Source organism: Fomitopsis serialis (genome assembly GCF_022376445.1).
Source record: "Fomitopsis serialis strain Sig1Antser10 chromosome Unknown B0H18scaffold_296, whole genome shotgun sequence".
NCBI lineage: Eukaryota > Fungi > Basidiomycota > Agaricomycetes > Polyporales > Fomitopsidaceae > Fomitopsis > Fomitopsis serialis.
In genome coordinates, this window is record NW_025955256.1 from 16,180 (window position 1) to 34,977 (window position 18,798).

At 56.9% G+C, this 18,798-nt stretch overlaps 4 protein-coding genes across 4 annotated transcripts; all 4 read left to right on the forward strand.

The window, feature by feature from the left end:
* Positions 1-312: 312 nt before the first annotated feature.
* On the forward strand, positions 313-1,705 carry B0H18DRAFT_891825 (uncharacterized protein; the record flags this gene model as incomplete). The annotated part of the gene is made up of 4 exons (XM_048041330.1): positions 313-521; positions 712-1,014; positions 1,077-1,185; positions 1,238-1,705. The coding sequence occupies 4 exons, from the start codon at positions 313-315 to the stop codon at positions 1,703-1,705; spliced, it is 1,089 nt and encodes a 362-aa protein (XP_047885123.1).
* A 3,035-nt stretch (positions 1,706-4,740) lies between these two features.
* On the forward strand, positions 4,741-5,298 carry B0H18DRAFT_1163231 (uncharacterized protein; the record flags this gene model as incomplete). The annotated part of the gene is given in 3 exon segments (XM_048035822.1): positions 4,741-5,023; positions 5,073-5,115; positions 5,134-5,298. Coding segments are annotated over 3 exon segments (491 nt in total), but the record flags the coding sequence as incomplete, so codon positions are not given.
* A 7,988-nt stretch (positions 5,299-13,286) lies between these two features.
* B0H18DRAFT_891848 (Endonuclease/exonuclease/phosphatase) lies at positions 13,287-14,792 on the forward strand (the record flags this gene model as incomplete). The annotated part of the gene is made up of 1 exon (XM_048041333.1): positions 13,287-14,792. A coding segment is annotated over one exon (1,506 nt), but the record flags the coding sequence as incomplete, so codon positions are not given.
* A 1,940-nt stretch (positions 14,793-16,732) lies between these two features.
* Positions 16,733-17,514, forward strand: B0H18DRAFT_1059352 (uncharacterized protein). Its single transcript, XM_048031095.1, has 2 exons — positions 16,733-17,147; positions 17,205-17,514. The coding sequence occupies exon 1, from the start codon at positions 16,773-16,775 to the stop codon at positions 17,109-17,111; it is 339 nt and encodes a 112-aa protein (XP_047885126.1). The 5' UTR covers positions 16,733-16,772; the 3' UTR covers positions 17,112-17,147; positions 17,205-17,514.
* Positions 17,515-18,798: the final 1,284 nt, after the last annotated feature.

Genomic DNA, 18,798 nt, shown 5'->3' on the forward strand with positions numbered 1-18,798 from the left:
CAATGAGATGTAGTTTGACTGAAGAAAAACTTAATATTTACTGGCGGGGCGACGAAGCGGAGGATCACGAAGAGAGCATGAAGTCGACAGTTCAACCGCTTGAATTCAAGAGTGGTCAGAGCTGTCAAAACCCAAAACGTAAAGACGTCAAGACTTTGCCGAGACGCCGTTCAGCACATGAACTGCCCTACCAGCGTTCTGCTTTACCTTCCAACTGACGAGCAGGAATATCTTAACCCAGCTGTATAACTGTTAGGTGAGCCGTGGTTCAAAAAATCAAGTTTTGCGATTGAACTCACCCTCTTGAGAAGCATGGGGAAAAGAAGAAGATCTTTGCAGGACTTGATCGCGCAGACGTGTGAGGCATGCAACGGCGGCTTCGACTCGATGCAAGGCCTAATGGCCCATCAGTCAATGTCCAAGCAGTGCGCCTGGTACAAGAAAGGCAAACTCAAAGCTATCTACGTTGACGACTCGTCTGACGAGTCCTCCTCCTCATCAAACGAAGACCTGGACGACGCGTATACCTGCTCTGGAACTGGTGGCGATGACGAGTCTCATCCCTGGAATCGCGGAACGTGAGTCTCACGTATGATTACAGTTCATGCGTACGTATTGACTAGAGCCTGCAAAAAACAGGGTCAATCCAGAGGCCGGAACGAGTGCATTAAGCCAGGACGGAGAGGGTTCAGGACAGGGTCCTGGACCCAGAGAGGACGTCTTGCTTCCAGATGTTGACCCAGGCGAAGACGACGAATTCGAAGTCTTGATGTTCGCTCCGGAAACTGCTCACCGAAACGCACCGACTCAGTCCGCATCCGCAGGGGAATCTTCTTCGCCGTCACACGCACGTCGTACGGCTCTGGCACTGGACGACGATGAGGATACGCGTGTGGAGGAGGTGAATGAGGCGGCGGGTGTGGTATTAAGGGAAGGAGAGACGGTCCGAGAGGAGTGGAGGCGTTACTTTGAGGAACAGAAAGAGAAAAATGGGAAGCAACATAAAGGTGAGTTGTTAACGGATGATGTGCGTATGACAATTAATTAATCCTGTCAGAATGCGGCTCTCCGTCGAGCTCGCTATGGGATCCGTTCGACTCGGAATTGGATTGGCAGTTAGCCTCTTGGCTCATCAAGGAAGGCATCGGACAAGGGGCAATCGACCGGCTCCTCAAGATACCCAAGGTGAGCGTCTCATGCCTGTGGGGCTCGTAAGAGTTTAATCAACAAAAACCAGTTTAGAGAGAAGCTAGAGCTCTCGTACCACAACTCACGCGCGCTCCTGCAAAAGGTGGACTCTATCCCGGACAGGGCGACCTGGAAAGAGCGTTGGCTCTCTTTCAAGGATCGCCCTGGGGAGAGACACCTCGTGCAATTCCGAGACATCATCGAGGCCATCAAGGCCCTGCTTGGTAACCCAGCGCACGCATCCCAGATCGTGTACCGTCCTAGCTGGATTTTCTCCGACAAATCGCGCAAAAACCGCATCTACACGGAGATGTGGTCTGGCAAGTGGTGGCATGCTGTACAGGTACGTTCTTGTGTTCTGTTCATTCCTGAAGCTATTACTGACAAAAAAACAATGACAGAGTCTCCTACCAGCAGGTGCTGCCCTCGCTCCGGTCATCATTTCGACCGACAAGACGCAGCTGACGCAATTCTCGGGCAACAAGTCGGCATACCCGGTCTATATGACCTTGGGTAACATCCCCAAGTCACTGCGCCGCAAGCCCTCGGAGCACGCGTGTATCCTGATCGGGTACCTCTCTGTGGACAAGGTGGACTCGAACGGCCTCAGCGAGCAGAAGAAGAGGGCGCTAGTCCAGCAGCTCTTCCACGCATCGGTCAAGGTTATTCTCGAGCCATTAATCGAGGCCGGGAAGACGGGCATTGACGTTACGGGAGGCGACGGGAAGGTTCGACGCGTGCATCCGGTACTCGCATCCTACGTTGCCGATTACCCCGAACAGTGCTTGGTGACTTGCGCCAAGTACGGTACGTGCTGTATATGTCAGTGTCCTGACACTGAGCTCGGGGATGCTGCTGCCAAGACACCCCGTCGACAGATCTGGACACTCGATGTTCTTCGCAAAGCCAAGCTGAAGGGCAAGAAAGGCTCGAACGCGTTCTTGAACGCGTGCAAAGAGCTCAACGTTTCGGGCTACACCATCGAGCCCTTCTGGAAGAACCTCCCCTTCACCGACATCCACATGTGCGTCACGCCGGATGTGCTGCACCAATTATATCAAGGCGTCTTTAAACACGTCGTTGAGTGGTGTGGACAGCTCATGGACGAGAAGGAGCTCGATCAGCGTATTCGCTGTCTCCCTCCCGCCTATGGAACCCGACGCTTCAAGAATGGAATTTCCGCCCTCTCCCAGGTCTCTGGGAGCGAGCGGAAGGATATGGCGAGGATCCTACTCGGCTGCTTGGTTGGTCGTGTTCCCAATGCCGTCCTGCTTACCTTCCGCGCCCTCTTAGACTTTATCTACATCGCACAATACCCCACTCACGACGAAACGACTCTTACCTATATGGAAGATGCACTCAAGACTTACCACAAGCACAAGGACGTACTCAAGTCCCTGGGCGTGCGGGATCATCTCAACATCCCAAAGTTCCATTCACTCTTACACTACATCGACTCGATTCGCAATTTGGGCACCACTGATAATTATAACACCGAGATGTTCGAACGCTTACATATTGATTGTGCGAAGAAGGCCTGGAGGGCCTCTAACCACCGCGACGCCCGGCCGCAGATGGTGAAGTGGCTTTCTCGTCAGGAGAAAGTCGCCATGTTCGACACACTCCTCCAGAGGCTCCACGAGGATAACGCCAGTGCCGACGACACTCGCGGAGCTGGATGCAAAACGGGTCTCATGATTCCGAAGCACCCCTCTGTTGCCAAACAGTCCGTTCAGTCGATTTCCGAAAAGCACCAGGCTCCCGGGTTCCCGAAGGCCCTCAATCAATTCGTCTACAAGCTCAAGCTCAACCGTCCGCTTTCCAGTCGAGAGCTCGAAGCAGCCAGTTCGCACATCCCCTTTTCACGCGTTGATGTCTTTCACAGCTTTAAGTTCACCACCATTCCTCTCTCTGACAACAACCCTGAACGCGACTCCGTCAAGGCAACACCTGCTTCCTCGATGCAACCCGCTAGGTTCAACACCGTAGTCGTTTTGCAAGACGGAGATGCTGAGGCTACCGGCCTCCAAGGTATGTTACGCAGCTAGTATTTCTTACGCATTTGTATCTGAACTACATTAAACGCGCACTCAGGTACACGTATAGGGAGGGTGAAGGCCATATTCAAGCTTCCGAAGTCCATCGAAGATCGTCGGACTGGCCTACCACTACCCGCACCGCATGAATGGGCTCAGCAGGGACCTCTGGCGTACATCGAGTGGTACGCCAAGCTTCCCTCGAGTGCTGACCCCATTCATATGATGTACGACGTTCGCAAGTTACCACTAAGAACGGATGGTACACCAGCAGGGGAGGTCGTTCCTTTGCAGCTCATACGTCAGTCATGTCAGTTGATACCCCACTTCCCTAAACCCACTACGATTGAGTCCGCCATACATACACTTCCAGAGGATTGGAGCTCAGATACTGTACTCGACAAGGCTACGAGATTCGTACTGAATAACTGGGCAACGAAGTATGCATATCAGACTCTATGGTAGCTACAACACGTACATGACATTACTATGGTTTATGCAAATATATAAAAGATCGCGCACTAGTATCTATAAGAAACCGAGTGACGATGCACAATATACTTACGACTTGCTACTGTTCATGTATGTGTAGCTAAATCCCGGCGATCGGCCCAGACGCCCGTGCCGCACGAAGCCCCGTCAAGAGTACTTGCTTTGCTCCTCTGTACCCAACGGCGTACCAGCGCCGCCCAAGACACTCCTCCACCACTACTCTCTTGACCGCCGCCGCCTTGCAGCCACCAGCACCGTCATGGCCCACTCGCGTGGGCGGTCCTCAAGACACGCCGGGCTGTGCGATGCTGCCGCGCGCCCGGGAGTCGCCCTGCTGCCTGGAGCTCAACCATTAGCGTATTCGCAAGCCGCTTGAAGAGGAGCAACCTCGCAACTGCCTGCAGCGCAACAGCGAGGGAGCCGCGTCAACGCGCGCACCAAGGCCCGAGGGGCCTCACTAGGCCCGCCGTCAAACAGCGTATTGCGCACTCGCAAGACCACCTCACAAGACACATTGACAGGCACGTCGCGAGGATGCTCTGCCTGCTGCAAGGACCAGAAGCAGAGAAGGAACATGCCCACGCAGAAGGCCCCGACAGAGAGCGACGGAGAGTCGAAGGGACTCCAGTGAGCACCACAGTCCCTCAATGTCTATCCTCCTCTCCTCCATGCCCGCGTTCCATACCTCCTTCCTCGTTCGACCAGCCTACGCCCCCGAGCTCCACTCGCCTCCGCACAGCCGGCTCCGTCAGTCCAGCAATCCTGGCGTTCCTCAGGCTAGCTCGCGCATGCACTCAGGAAGCCGATGCGCAAGTCCTCGCCACATGCCTGCTCAACCGACCGCCGTCAAGGGCATGCAGGTGCTGGTCGTGCTGAAGTGCTTCATGCCATGGGAAGATCTCGCTGAGTTCCTCACAGCCATCCCACGCCGTGTCATGTACCGTACGATAGCGCGATTCTGCAAGCTGCTGCAGCGCAGGCCACATCGAGACATATGGGATCAACATGGACGACTCGCGTACCATACCGCTCGTTCCAGAACTTCTTCATCCGGCAGCACAAGCAGGGGTCGAGGCTGATCGCGGCGGAGGGCGACGACACCGCGGCGGAGGGCAACGACACCGCAGCGGAGGGCAACGACACCGTGGCAGCGGACACGAGGGTGGTGGGCTTCGAGTCCGTATCGGAGACGACGAGGCTGTGGATCAAGGGGAAAGACTTCACCATCGGCAACCTCATCACTGACAATGTCGCGGCGCGGATATGGGACGACGGTGCTGTTGTGAGCTATCGGCTCAGCCCCCAAGGTCAGTTCCCGGTACTTGACAATCGAGCCACGACTGAACGTTGCCGCAGAATACCACCGCTACCATTGTGCCGTTAGTGGCACCGTCCGGTGGTGAAAGTAGATTGACAGTGACTACTACAGCGTCGACCCCGTCGCCCTGAGGAGTGCCTTCAATGTGCTCCGCCCGAACGCGCGCTGCACCGCCGGGTGCGTCGACTCACCGAGTTCGGTGCCGTCCTCTTCGTCGCGACCGGCGCCCAGGAGGTCGGTACGGTCAAGTTTGACGAGTCGATCTATATAGTTCTTGCTTACAGTCTCATTCACCTCACGAAATGCAATACAATATATTTGTTGGACACCTTCAATGTGCTCTGCCCGAACGCGCGCTGCACCGCCGGGTGCGTCGACTCACCCGAGTTCGGCGCCGTCCTCTTCGGCGCCCAGGAGGTCGGTACGGTCAAGTTTGACGAGTCGATTTATACAGTTCTTGCTTTCAGTCTCATTCACCTCACGAAATGCAATACAATATATTTGTTGGAGTGTTGATTTTCGGTGTCTTGACTCCAGACAGTGAGAATGTTTTGGGTTGCTTTAAAAGCAACCATACATACGTAATTGTCATGTGTGCTTGGATTCCCAAACAACATTAGTGTGAGACCTATCAGCGGAGAATATTGCCATTCAGAAAAGGCATACAAAATGAACGACGTGCTCTCAGGCACTGCAAGGCCCACAAGACATGTCAAGGACCTATACTGCTTGGCCAGCAATGGCTATTTCCATACAAGACACTCCAAGACAAAACAGTTTTTCCTGATGTGAACCACCATCTTGTATCCTCCGGCGGCAGGCATGTGCATCGTGTCCATGTACACCTTGTGGAATAGTCCCTGCGGAGTCGCCACCGTCGGAGGGATCTTCAGCCGTTGCGTGCTCCTAAGTTGGCACGCATGGCAAGTGCTCACGTACCACCGTACGTCCTGGTCCAGGAACGGCCACCAGAAACGCTCCAGCAGCCTCGTCCGCACCGTAAGTACTCCCTTATGTCCGAGGTCGTCGTGCGCCTGCCTCAATAGCTCTAACCTTCGCTCCCTCCGAATCACTCGCTTATGCTTTCCGTCTGGGTCCCGTCGCCAGAGTCTCCCTCCGCGTAAGAAGAACCGTCCTGCCTTTCGCACGAATTTCCTGAACGCCGCCTCGTCCACCATTTCCTCCGGTCTCTCGGCGGTCCTCAGGAACTCCTCAATGCGTACCAGATCTTCTTCCGCCGCATCCGCCTTGTCATGCCGCGGAATCTCCACTTCTTCCGCGTCTAGGCCTGCGACCCCAATCACTAAGCAGAGGATCCGCGCCTCCTCCCGTGCTCGGAGCCCCTTCCGCCGGTAGCTCGGCTCGCTAGAGTTCCAGGTTTCAATCGTAAACGCGCATGCTTCGTCGATCCACTCCTCGGGATCTCCCTCCTCCTCCGGGTCTTCTTCCGCTCGTTCCCTCCGCGACAGCCCGTCCGCCCCGGAATGAAGCACTCCGGGAATATGCACCAGCTTGAAGTCGAAGAGTAGGATCGCCGCTATCCACCGGTTCATCGCCGCATTCGGCTGAATGTCCGGGTTGTTGAGCATGCCCTTGATGTACTTCGCATCTACCTCGACTTCCAGCCTCCGCACGCCGATAATGTGTATCCTCGACGCTCGCAGCGCCCGGAAGAGCCCATATAGTTCTACCTTTGCTTGTGAGTAGCGCGACTCCCGTTCATTCCACGTTATTGACCCAAACCTGCTCGGGCACTTCCTCCCCTTCACGTCCCGCTGCAGTAGGACAAACCCGACGCCGATGACCGAAGAGTCCACGGCCAGAATCACTACTCGGTCGGTAGTATAGTCGATCGGAAGGAGCGCAGGGCAGTTCACAAGTGCTTCTTTCAGTGTTTCCATCGCCAGCTCTTCTTCCGCCCCCATCCGAAGTCAACCTCCCTCCGCGTCAACCTAGTGAGTGGTCTCGCGATCTTTGAGAAGTCCTTGATGAAGATCCGAACCAGCCCCATCGTCCCAAGGAAGGCCCGCACGTCCGTCACCGTCTTGCACGCTGGCCAGTCCCGGATCTTCTGCACCCTAGCGTCGTCAGGCTCCCTTCCGCTGTATGTGCACTTATGTCCCAGGACTACCACGTCCGGTACGCACAGATGTGCCTTCTTCCCGAGAACGTCCCTCCGACGGCACCCATCCTTTGGAGGATGCGGTTCATGTTCTCCAGGTGTTCCCACACGAATCGCCTTATGCCTGGATTCCCTCCGATGGTCTCGTACCCTCCGCCGGGAAGCTCGTACCTAGTTTTCGGCCCTTTTGCGTTCACGTCATCAGCGAATGGTATCGTGACGTCTGGAATCTCGTCTTGCATGATGAACGTTACGTCCCCGTGTACGATCTGCATCGCGTTCGTATATCCCATCGGTACTGCCGTCAATCGCAGGGCCCCAGTGGTGACTGGAACGTTGTGAGGTCCCTCGACCGGATCGCCAGCCCCCGCTGATCGAATGCTACGAACAAATCCAGGGCCCCGTAACATGCCCTTCCGCCGAACGATTCCGCCAGCTGCTCGATGAACGGAGGGACCGCCGCATCCTTGATCGTAACAGCGTTTAGTGGCTGCAGGTCGTGTACCAGTCGGAGAGACTTTCCATCCTTCTTGACCACGCAGAACCATCGCGAGCGATACGACGAGCTTGATGGCTCGTACACTCCGGACGCGATTTTGTCCTTGATGATGCGGACGACCTCGTCGTAAATACCGGGAGGAATCGGGATGTTCTTCAGTACCCACGGAATGTGCTCGACCGTTGGGATTACCACAGGATCGAAATACTCTTCCCTCAGCCGCCCCTTCTCCGTCTCGTCCCACGCAAAGACTTTGTCGTGCATCCCTACGAGCCAGTCCACCAGCTTCGCCTCCTCCGGCCATAGGAATCCGCTTCGTCCTACGTCTAGTGCGTCCCTCCGTTCCTGCGTGTACCTTCCGCGCGGAATGAACTCCGGCGCGACGATCGGCATAACGGGCATGCCCGCTAGCGGATCGGTCGGCGCCCTTCGCACCACCCTAAACTCCTCGGGGAGCGTTGCGGCCACTGGTCGTACCTTCCGAGCCACCTTCTTGTAGGCCAGCACCTCGATTCCCATCCCCGTTTCTACTTTGAACACCTCCTCCTCCTCCCATCCGTCTTCCTCCTCCGCCCCATCTCCAGACTCATACTCTCCTTCCGTTGCGTTGCGATCTCCCTCCGCCCGCTCGAAATCCTCCCCGCCGATTCGTAGTCTTCTTCCGCCGGCTCGTAGTCCTCCTCCGCTGAACCATATCCTCCTTCCGCAGACTCGAGTCCCTCATCCGCCGATTCGTAGTCTTCTTCCGCCGACTCGTAGTCCTCCTCCGCTGACTCATCATATCGTTCTCCATCCCCACGCGCTCCTCCCGCCGGCTTGTCTCGACATCCTTCAGTCTCGTCGATAGTCTCTCTGCCTCCCACATCCCCATACTGAGCAACGGTCTCGTGTATTGTGTCGCTAAATTCCAAGGATTCGTTACAACTCGGGAAGTGGGTATCTGCAGAGTCCATCGACGATCCATAGTCGCTAAGCCTGTCGGTAGGCGCTCCCGTTCCTTCCGCACCCTCTCCGTCCCAGACATATACTGAATAGTGGCCCATAAGATCGTCTCCGCTCGCATTGCTTGCATCATCGACTTCTAAAAATCCTCCGCGGGAGGATCTTCGGCCGGGCGTCCCTCACTCTTCTTCTTCGACCCCGCGCGGCGCTCGAAGGACGGTACCATCACGCGGCGGTTGCTCTGCGGATCGGTAAGGACGACCGTCTGGCTTCCGTCCTTGAAGTCCCGGGTCTCGCAACAGCTCGCGGCGAAGAAGGGCCGGCCCAGGAGCACCTCGAAAGGAGCGTCCCTTACCACCTGGACATTCATGACGATCTTTACCTCGTCATCGAACACGAACTCCATCCCGATGGCCTTCCCTATCGTCCGAGTGGTCGTCTTGTTCGCGCTTTCCATTACGCATCCTTCGTCGGGGCGAAGACTCCCTCCGACGCGCTCCCAGATATCCTTCCGCATCAGGACCATCTGTGCCCCTGAGTCCAGGATGCACGCCGCCCTTCCACGCCATTGATCAGCGGCCGCAGCTCCCGCAGCGTCAAGGAGTCCCAGTACCCGCTGTCGAATACGTTCCCTCCGCTAGACAGCTCGGTGGTCCCCACGTTCCACACCGCTTCCTCCGCCATGCCGGCGACCTGCACACGTTGCGTCTTGATCTGCTCGTCAACTACCTTCCGAAACTCCTGGCTGATCTCGAGAATCTCGCCCCAGCTCGCCTTCTGATCGCTCTCGTACATCATCCGCCGCGCCAGATCTTCCGCCTTCGCTCGAGGGTCCTTTCCCTCGTTGATCTTCGCCTGGAACCGATACTGTGGTTCGGCCGTCCGCCCTTTACCCTGATCCTTCGCCACCGGGCCTCCTCCGCTCGTTCCGGCTGATACCCCCTTCGCTGGGATGCCCGGCGGCTTGCCAACCGCCCCGCGCACAGTTCCTCCGCTGGGCTTGCTTCCACGCGCATCCTCTTCCGCTGGAGGATCCCTAAAGATACCTTCTTCCCTCCTCCGCGCACTCGAGCCGCCTCCGCCGCTAAGACACGTGCACGTTCCTCTAAGTCCTCGGCGCGCCTGAGTGAGTCCTCTTCCTCGGTCGTCTCCTCGACCGTATATCCTTCGACGATCTCTACAATGTTCGCTCCTAGATGCGGCGGCCCATCCCGATCTGCCCGTCGTTCCCTCCGACGTTCCCTTGCTGCTGCGGCTGCCCTCCATTCCCTCCGCCGCCCAAGTTAGCCATCCTCGCCTCGATAGCGTCGATCAGGAATCCGCCTCCATACCGCGACACAAAACCCCCATCAGGGAAGCGTATCTTCTGTTCGTCGTCGAGTCTGATCTTCCCCGCACGGAGGTATTCCCCGACTTTCCTACACTCGCGCAGGAAGTGTCCCACCTCGCCGCAGAAGTTGCATGTCCTGGTGCCGAACCCTCCGCCTCCGCTGTACCCTCCGCCTCCGCCGCCATACCCTCCGCGCCCAGGTCCTTGAGGCTGATATCCGAAGACCGGTCCTCCTCGACCTGTTCCTCCGCCGTACCCCCCGCTATTGTAGTTCGCGCTCGTGTAGGTTCCTCCGCCATAGTTCCCCGCGCCGTACCCTCCTCCGCTATAGTTTCCGGCAGCGTACCCTCCTCCGCGGCCTCCTCCGCTCCCATGCGTCTGCTGGAGTGCCCCTAGCGCCGCCACGAAGGCTCGGCTCAGGGCTTCCTCCGTCATCGGTTCCTGCTTAACGCCGATGACCCCCCTCCTCCGCCGGCTCCCGCACCGGTACCCCCACCTTGGGTGTTGCCTCCGCCGCCGTAACTGACCGCGCTGAGACACTGCTGCGCTGCCCCATGCAGCTGCTCAAGGCTGTACCCCTTCGCGGGGTCGACCGTAGAGTTGACAATCTCGACCCTCCGACGGATCGCATCCGCCGACTTCGCGTCGAATCCGGAGAGGTACTTCTGGTGCACCTGTGACTTCGACACCAGCCCTTCCGTCATCAGGTAGCGCGCCACCGGAAGGAACTTCCGATAGAACTCTGCCTCCCCGCTGCGCGTATCCGTCCCGGCACTCAGCCCGGCCGCCGCAATTGCGTCCAGATCGGTTTCTAGATACTTGGATGCTCCGTCCGACCCAGGATACAGCTTCACGATCCCTTCCTTGTACTGCTCGAACGTCGGGTTGTCGGGGACGGTTACAGTGCCCCACAACTCATGCTGATCAGGGTTCAGGTACCTTTGAGCGTACCGAATCTTCTCCTCGTCGACAGTGATGTTCGCGAGCCCTAGAAGATCGGAGACGTCCTCGAAGTAACGCGCGAGCGACCGGGGCTGATCATCGAATTTCGGAGCAATGCGATCCCCGCGGACGGGCATACTGCGTGGCTGGATAGCGGCCATTTTAATTTCTGGTTGGGCGGAAGGAGTGCGGAGGAAAGGGGAACGAGCTCGAGACTCGTCGGAGGGAGTAACAGATGAGACGGAGGAAATTGTCTCCGATATGTCGGAGGGAATGGCGAGAGACGGGATTAAAGGGCCTACGAGCAGGGGTATGGTTTCGTCGACAGGCGACGACGGCAGTGATGCGTATATTGAGACGGGCGATTCTGGAAGTGGAACGTTGATGGGATATGGTGAGGGAGGAAGCGGAACTGAGGCCGGCACCAATACGGGGCTGCCCACTGACTTGGTCGAGGAGGATAGCGCGGACGGGGTAGAGTATGCTCGCCGCCGAGGTACGTTTGCTAAGGGGATCGACTCGCTCGACGCTGAGCTTCGAGTTGGTGATGATGCAGGTGCGGAGGTGAGAGTGCTGTCAGCCGGATCGAGGAACGGGTTCTCTCCGTCACTGTCGTCAGCGCGCGGAAGGGGAATGCCGTCTAGTGCGGGTACCCTGAGCGATGGGTCGTACGGCGAGTCCGGGGAGTGATGTGCGATAGCGAGCTCCTCGAGTAGACTTCTCGTAGGGGTGCGAGGCTCTGAACGATTAGGGACGGTAGCGAGAGTTTTCGCTCGGGACCGTGTGATAGGCAGGATGACGTGGCACCCGGGGTTGGGTCAACAAGATTTTACCAACGAAATCCCCCTCGCGGTGGGCTCCAGTTGTGGTGATGGCGAGTCCCCGGTGCGTGGACGACGCGGAAGGGAATTCTTGGTATCGGTGAAAACGATGGGCGGGGGTCGTTGGTACAAGTTGACGGTTGGCGGAGGAAGCGAGCGAGGTCTGTGGTACCTCGCGGAAGGGAAAGGGGAGATGGGGTGGTGCGCCGCACGCTTCGTTCGCGATGTCTTTAGTGAAGACTGCCTTTCCTGAGCCTGGTATACTCGATAGCCTTCCCTCCGACGTTCCTAACCTGAGCTCTCCTCGATCCTGAGCCTGAGCCTAACTTCTGCGACCTTCCTTAGCCTGAACGCGAGCCTGAGACGAGACCTGAAGCCTGAGATTGCCCGGTGCAACCTAGATACTGAGTCCTCAGAGGTGTGGTAGGTAACTAACTCCCTTTTCCTCCGTCTCCCCCTCTAAGTCTCCCTCCGCCGCTGTTTCCCACGTCCCACCCTCGCTGGCATCCGTTTCTCTCCTTTCCCGTTCCTTCCGCACCCGCCTCGTCTCCTTCCGACACCTCCCCGTACCCTCCTCCAGCTTCTTCCGCTTCCTCCGCCAGGCCCTCAGTGCTCCCCACCGTCTCCGATGCCCGTCGATGCTCCCCCAAACCCGTCCACCATCGTCTTCACCACCCGGTTCTACCGCCTCATCGATCTTCTCCGCGACGAGCGTGTAGTAGAGCCTCGCCTGAACCCCGATAGTGACCGCGAATGGCTTGCCTGGGCCCATGGAGCTCGATGGTTAATCGTGCGTCCTTTTTCCTCCGTCCTGATTCCCGATCGTCCTTCTAAGCGGCCGTTCTCCCCGCGCAGCGAATGCTCTTCGACTCTCGTTCCCGTGCAGTGGCCCACGGCGATGCTTCCCTTCCGCTCGTCCGCCGCTACCCTGACGTGCAGGAGCTGATCGAGTATCTCGACCAGGTCTTCCTCACTCTTCCGTCGCAGCATAGCTATGTCGGCGAGCCTTTCCCTCTGATTGCCTGGGCCCCGAACCGAGTCACCGCCGAGCAAGCCGACGCAGAGATTGGCCGTCCCCTCCTTCCGGTTCGCTACTTAGAGCGTCCCTTACAGCTCTCGTCCTATCGTGCTTCTTCCGACAGCCTCGACGGCCTCCTTAGTCGGTTTCAGGGCCTCCTTGATGAGTGCCGCACCGCTAACCGTGACGCTCGTTCCGAGGCTGTCCATATCGCCCGAGGCCTAAATTCTGTTGAGGCCAGCGTCCGCGACTTACACGTTCGCTTATCGGAGGGAGTGTACGTTCCCGACGGCTACTCCGGGATACCGCGTCGCCTGTGGTTCGCGCACCCTCAGGACTTCGAGGCGATGGAGGAGGGAGAGGTCGAGGATGAGGTGCCGGAGGGACCTGGTGTTCATGTACAGTAGCTGTCTTCAATCCGCAGTTTTACTTGGTCGTCCTTCGCCGAGGCGTTTTTCCTCCAATCGACGTTGCTTCGTTCCGCGTTGTCCTACACCTGAGAGTGCGTCGTTCCGAGCTCGTACTGGTGCTCCCATGTGGGCCCACCCCACAGCGGAGACATCAGATCTGACCAGAGAAACAAGTGGAATGCGCTGAACATCGCTATGCGAGAGGAGAAGATAGGCATAATCGCCTTACAAGAAACACACCTCGACGACGGATGGGTAGAACAACTACACCGTCTGTATGGTCGAAGAATGAAAATCATAAACTCCGCAGCCACACGCGCAACGGCGGCTCAAGGAGTAGCTTTCGTGCTGAACAGAGAACTAACCGACATTGGAAACGTATCTACTTACGTCCTAATACCCGGAAGAGCGATGATCATACGAACTAAATGGCACCTCGACAAATACATGACAATCCTGAACGTGTACGCACCGAATGATCAAAACGAAAACGCAGCTTTCTGGAGAGACATAGCCACCCACTTTGAAACCTCGAACACACCACGCCCCGACATAATCCTGGGAGACTTCAACGTGGTCGAGGAAGCTATAGACAGGATCCCGATGAGAGAAGATCAGGGACCGGCTGTCCTCGCACTCAGAGACCTGACAAGATACTTAAACGTAGAAGATGGATGGCGCATCACAATGCCCACCGAGAAACAATTCTCGTTCCCACAACGGGGCGCTGCCTCACAATCACGACTCGACAGAATATACGCAACTCCCGCACTCGTCCAATCATCAGTAAACTGGTCAATAAAGACAACCGGAATACCGACCGACCACAAGCTAGTGTCTGCCCAACTGAGCTCAGACAACGCGCCCTTCATAGGAAGAGGTAGATGGACGATGCCGCTCAACATCATCCAGGATCAAGAGTTCATTAAAGACATAGTAAAAATGGGGATCAGGATGAACCACGGTGACCCTCCCCTCCCAGATGACCACCGCCCCCTACCGGCAAACGCTCAATCCCTCCTGAAACGTTTCAAAGAGGACGTGGTAAGTGCAGCTCGCGCCCGCCTCAAGAAAAAGGTACCGAAGATGACCGCAGCAATACGCTCGACTGAGGAGAAGATCCGCGATCTCCTTCAATCCGCCGACCCCGATGCCGACGCTGGACTCCAAACAGAGTTAAGCTCCCTCCAGGACAAACTATCCAACCTCCAGAGGAAAAGATACGCATGCACGAAAGAGGCATCTTCGGCCAGATACGCTCTCAATGCGGAGCGCCCAAGTAAGTACTGGTCCAACATCAACAAGGAACGTAAACCCAGAGATGTGATGTACTCTCTGAAAGTCCCTGAATCGAACCCCCCGCGCTACGAGAAACGATCTGACCGCATGGCGACCATCGCGAGGAACTATCACGAAGCCCTACAATCGCAAAGCTCCTCAGAGGACCCGACCGATACTGAAGCAGCAAGGAATGAAGCCCTAAGAGCTCTGACAACGAAGCTCACCAATGACCAGAAGCAGGCAGGCCATATAGGCATATCTTTGTATGAAATCCCTGTGGTTAGCACAAAGGTATCATACATAAACAGCTGTACTTACCAAGGCCTGTTCTCATACATGAGCTGCCGCTCGCTCATGTATGAGCGAGGCGCCGTCGGTCGTTACCTGTTATAGCAGTCGCGCCGGGGCAGCCCGGTGCCTTCGTCCACGGCGGGGCGGTACCACTGGCGCGCGATGCTCGGCTGCCCCATATGGACGTACATCGGGGTCAGCGCATCTGAGATCAGGTACGATCTCAGTCCCCTGCGCCGCCGCCCAGCCCGCTGCTTGGCGTCAGTTTCGGCTAAGCCCGGAAGCCCGCAACGAGCCGAGCGAGCGGCGAGCGCAGGGCGAGCGGTTCCGCCTGCTGTTTGCGACCTCCACCACCCCACGCCGGTGACCGACATCGTTACACCGCGTACAACGAGTTACGATAGCGAGCATGCAGGGCCAACGCCCCGCATGCAGATGCAGCCGACAAATGGACAGCTGGTGTGTCAGCGAAGAGCCAGCATCAAGGTGAGTGCAATCACATACGAGCGAGCGAGCTGACCGTGTCCACAGGACGCGGCGACGCGCAGCAAACGCGCGTCGACCGCGATTGCGCAGGGCCAATGCCCCGCGTGCAAACGCAGCCAACGGGCGGACCACGGGCACGGGCTAGAACGGGCGCGTGAGAAGGCAGGCGGGAAGGTGGACATAGACAGGCGAGAACGGGCGCGAGAGCAGGCAGGCAGGTACGTGGACGTAGATGAGCAGGCAGGTACGTGGACGTAGATGAGCAGGCAGGCAGGTGGTCGGGTGGGCGGGTGGACGGGCAGGTGGACGAGTAGGTAAGCGGACGGGTAGGAGAGCAGACAGGCGGGCACGCTGGTAGGCGACAGCGCATGCCACTCACTGCGAGTGCGCTGGGCGCAGGCTGGCAAACGGACATGTAGGCGGGCGGGCAGGTATACGAGCAGCTACACGAGCGGGAGGGCGGATGGACGAGCAGGCCGGCGGACAAGCGGGTGCCAAGCGACTGAACGAGCGAGCGGATGGACGGGCGGACGAGCGGGCAAGTAGGCGAGTGATAAAACAGGTGAGCGGGACGGCAGGCGGACGAGCAGGTCAGTAGGAGAGTGGGTGGATTGGCGAGCGAGAGGGCAAGTGGGTAAGAGAGTGCGAGGGCGAGAGGACAGGCGAGTACAGAGCGCGGACCAGCAGCTCACGCACGGCGATCGCGAGCGTGCAGGGGCGAATTCCCAGCACGCAAGCACAGCCAACGAACACAAGGTGGGCGCGTGAGCGAAAAGTGGGTGACCGCGACGGTGGGCAGGGCCGGGGCGCACGCAGCACATATACTAGATCAGTCTGGGATTTGCTTTGTTTAATTCGCAAACATCGCGTGTGCGTGCAATGTTCAACGTACAACGAACTGTAATGGCAGAATATAATATATATGTACAATGAATGTGTACTCATCCGAGTCATCGAGTCCAGTATGTATCGCGCCGCAACACCCACTACGACTCGAGACTCGGCTGAGAACCAGTACAGTACACTATTGCACACGAGAATATTGTACCACATCTCATCTGCTGTGGTATATGCCACTAAACATGTAATCAATCCCTATTCTAGCATACAATACATGCACACACGGTGCGGAAACGTCCCAATCACGAATCACAGGTATGTTGCAGGCCTAAGTAGGACCGTTAAACGCGTGCTGATTGGTCGAGAACAACCCGAGCACATCGGGGTTGCCAAACTTGGCGAGACAACAAACAGACACAAACGTTGAGTTTACGGGCGCCCGCAAGGCTACTGTAACTCTACTATCTCGCTTTCATGTTCGTCTCTGCACGGAAGACAACGGTGGAGACTCTGAGACACATCCAGGAATGAATGCATCTAGGTAAGCTCATTTGGCCCGATTGTTTATGCATGCACCAATGCACTATCCATCCTAGACCGACCCTCTCGTCAACAAGTATGTCGGACGGCGCAGCGACGAACGTGTCGAATGGCGCGTTAACCAGTAGGAACAGTGCGTCAGCAGGTACGAAGGGATGCGCTCACTCGGGCAGAACCCGAAGGAGGCGGAGCTGCAAGACATGATCAACGAGGTCGATGTGGGCGCGAACGCCGAACGGCACGATCAACCCCGAGTTCCTCACAATGAAGGAGCGCAAGATGCGTGACACGGACAGCGAGGAGGAGATCAGGGGGGTGCTCAAGGTCTTCGACAAGGACGGCGGTGGCTACGTCTCTGCTGCGGGGCTCGGGCGCATTATGACTCACCGCGGTGAGTGCCCTCGTCTGCGTGGACAGGTGGCGGTGCTGATTGTGCGGGTGGTGCGCAGGCGAGTAACTGTCGGGCAACGAGGTCGACGAGATGATCCACGACGTGGATGTCGATGGGGACGGTCAAAGTGCGTCTTTGCCGTTCGATGCCCATTGCTTCTCTAACATCCATGCCATCCTCCTGGTACCCACAGAGGTCGTGTAAGTACACTCGCCACTCATCATCCGCATTGCTACCATGCTGATCTGTCCAAGCAGATCGTTACCCACTGCAATACCGTGCTCTACAGCGCGTTGCTGGGGACACTAGTGAGGAAGCCCGACATCGGGCCGGAAGAGACACCAAAGACTCGGATCCGTGCATAATGCCTCTGCGAGCGCTATAGTACTCGAATCCCCTTCGCAGCCTTAAGAACTACACGACCACTGAATGTATCAAGCCTGATCATTTGTCGGAACCTTAAACATACCAAATTGGGACATGTTGCTTCATGAATTGGCTCGTCGTGTAGAGAGTAGTAGTAGCAATTGACATTGCAAAGAACAAATGTGAATCCTTTCAAGTGTATATTGTGGAGTGCGACATATGGAGTGTGTATGTCATGGCGCGCGACATAGATTCTCGATACACAGACTATCATAATTCAGGCACCATGCTAAACGAGGCGCGGCTACTATATATGGAGCCGTACATAGCCAGATCGAGCGGATCGCGATTGCAATCACCCGATGCCCGTGACGGCACCCAAAGTGGACCAGCGCGCGACAGGTCCTATTTAGGGTATGGCCGCCGCAAGCTCCCGCCAGCGGTGGATGACCCGGCTGTCCCTGAAGGGCAGCTGCCCTTTCGGGTAGTGAGCAAGGCGCCGGCTGCATCTTCATGTATGAAGGTGCAGTCATCACTGCACTGTAACTACTGGGATCTATGTATGACCCCTTTGTGCTAACTACAGGGATTCATACATGGGTATGCCAGCATCTGGTGAAGCAGGACCTGGTAGCGTGGATAACGACCGATGACGTTGAAGAGGCCCTTGAAAAAGCAGGAGCCGGCCGGGCAGCCGGCCTGGATGGCATCCCGTACGAATTCTGGCGGGCCCTACACTCGGAACATCAGCGAAGACAAAAACAAGATGAAAATGCCCCGACCTTTGACGCCCTCCTGTTCCTGCGCAGGGCATACAATGACCTAGAAAGCAATGGCCCGCAGCCGACATCGACCTTCGCAGAAGGATGGATGTGCCCCCTATATAAAAAAGGAGACAAGAGAGAGATTGCGAATTACCGTCCGATAACGCTCCTGAACACGGACTACAAACTCTACACGAGGATCCTAGCCACGAGACTCGGTAAAATAGCGACGTCAATCATACACCCCGATCAAGCCGGGTTTGTCCTGGGACGGCACATCGAAGATCAAACCCAACTGTGCAAATCAGTAATCGAATACACTGAAGCATACGAGCTAGACGGAGTCATCATCGCCCTCGACCAAGAGAAAGCGTACGACAAAATAGACCACGAATACCTCTGGAAGGTACTGGAGGCCTTGAACTTCCCACCAGAATATATCAAGAGGATCCAAAACCTATATAAGAATGCAACCACAATCATCATATTGAACGGTGAATCGAGCTCACCCTTCATAGTCATCCGTGGTGTCAGACAGGGTGACCCCCTATCATGCCTCCTATTCGACATTGCAATAGAACCGCTCGCATGTATGCTGCGGCGGTCCACGCTCCGTGGAATATCCGTTCCTGGAATTGCAGACAAACTCATAACTTCGCTCTTCGCCGACGACACCTCCACCTTCTTATCGAAAGAGGATAAATGGTCACACCTATGGGAA

What these genes read in the sequence shown, in the direction of transcription:
- B0H18DRAFT_1059352 (XM_048031095.1), top strand. Translation starts at nt 16,773, where the DNA reads ATGTGGGCGCGAACGCCGAACGGCACGATCAACCCCGAGTTCCTCACA.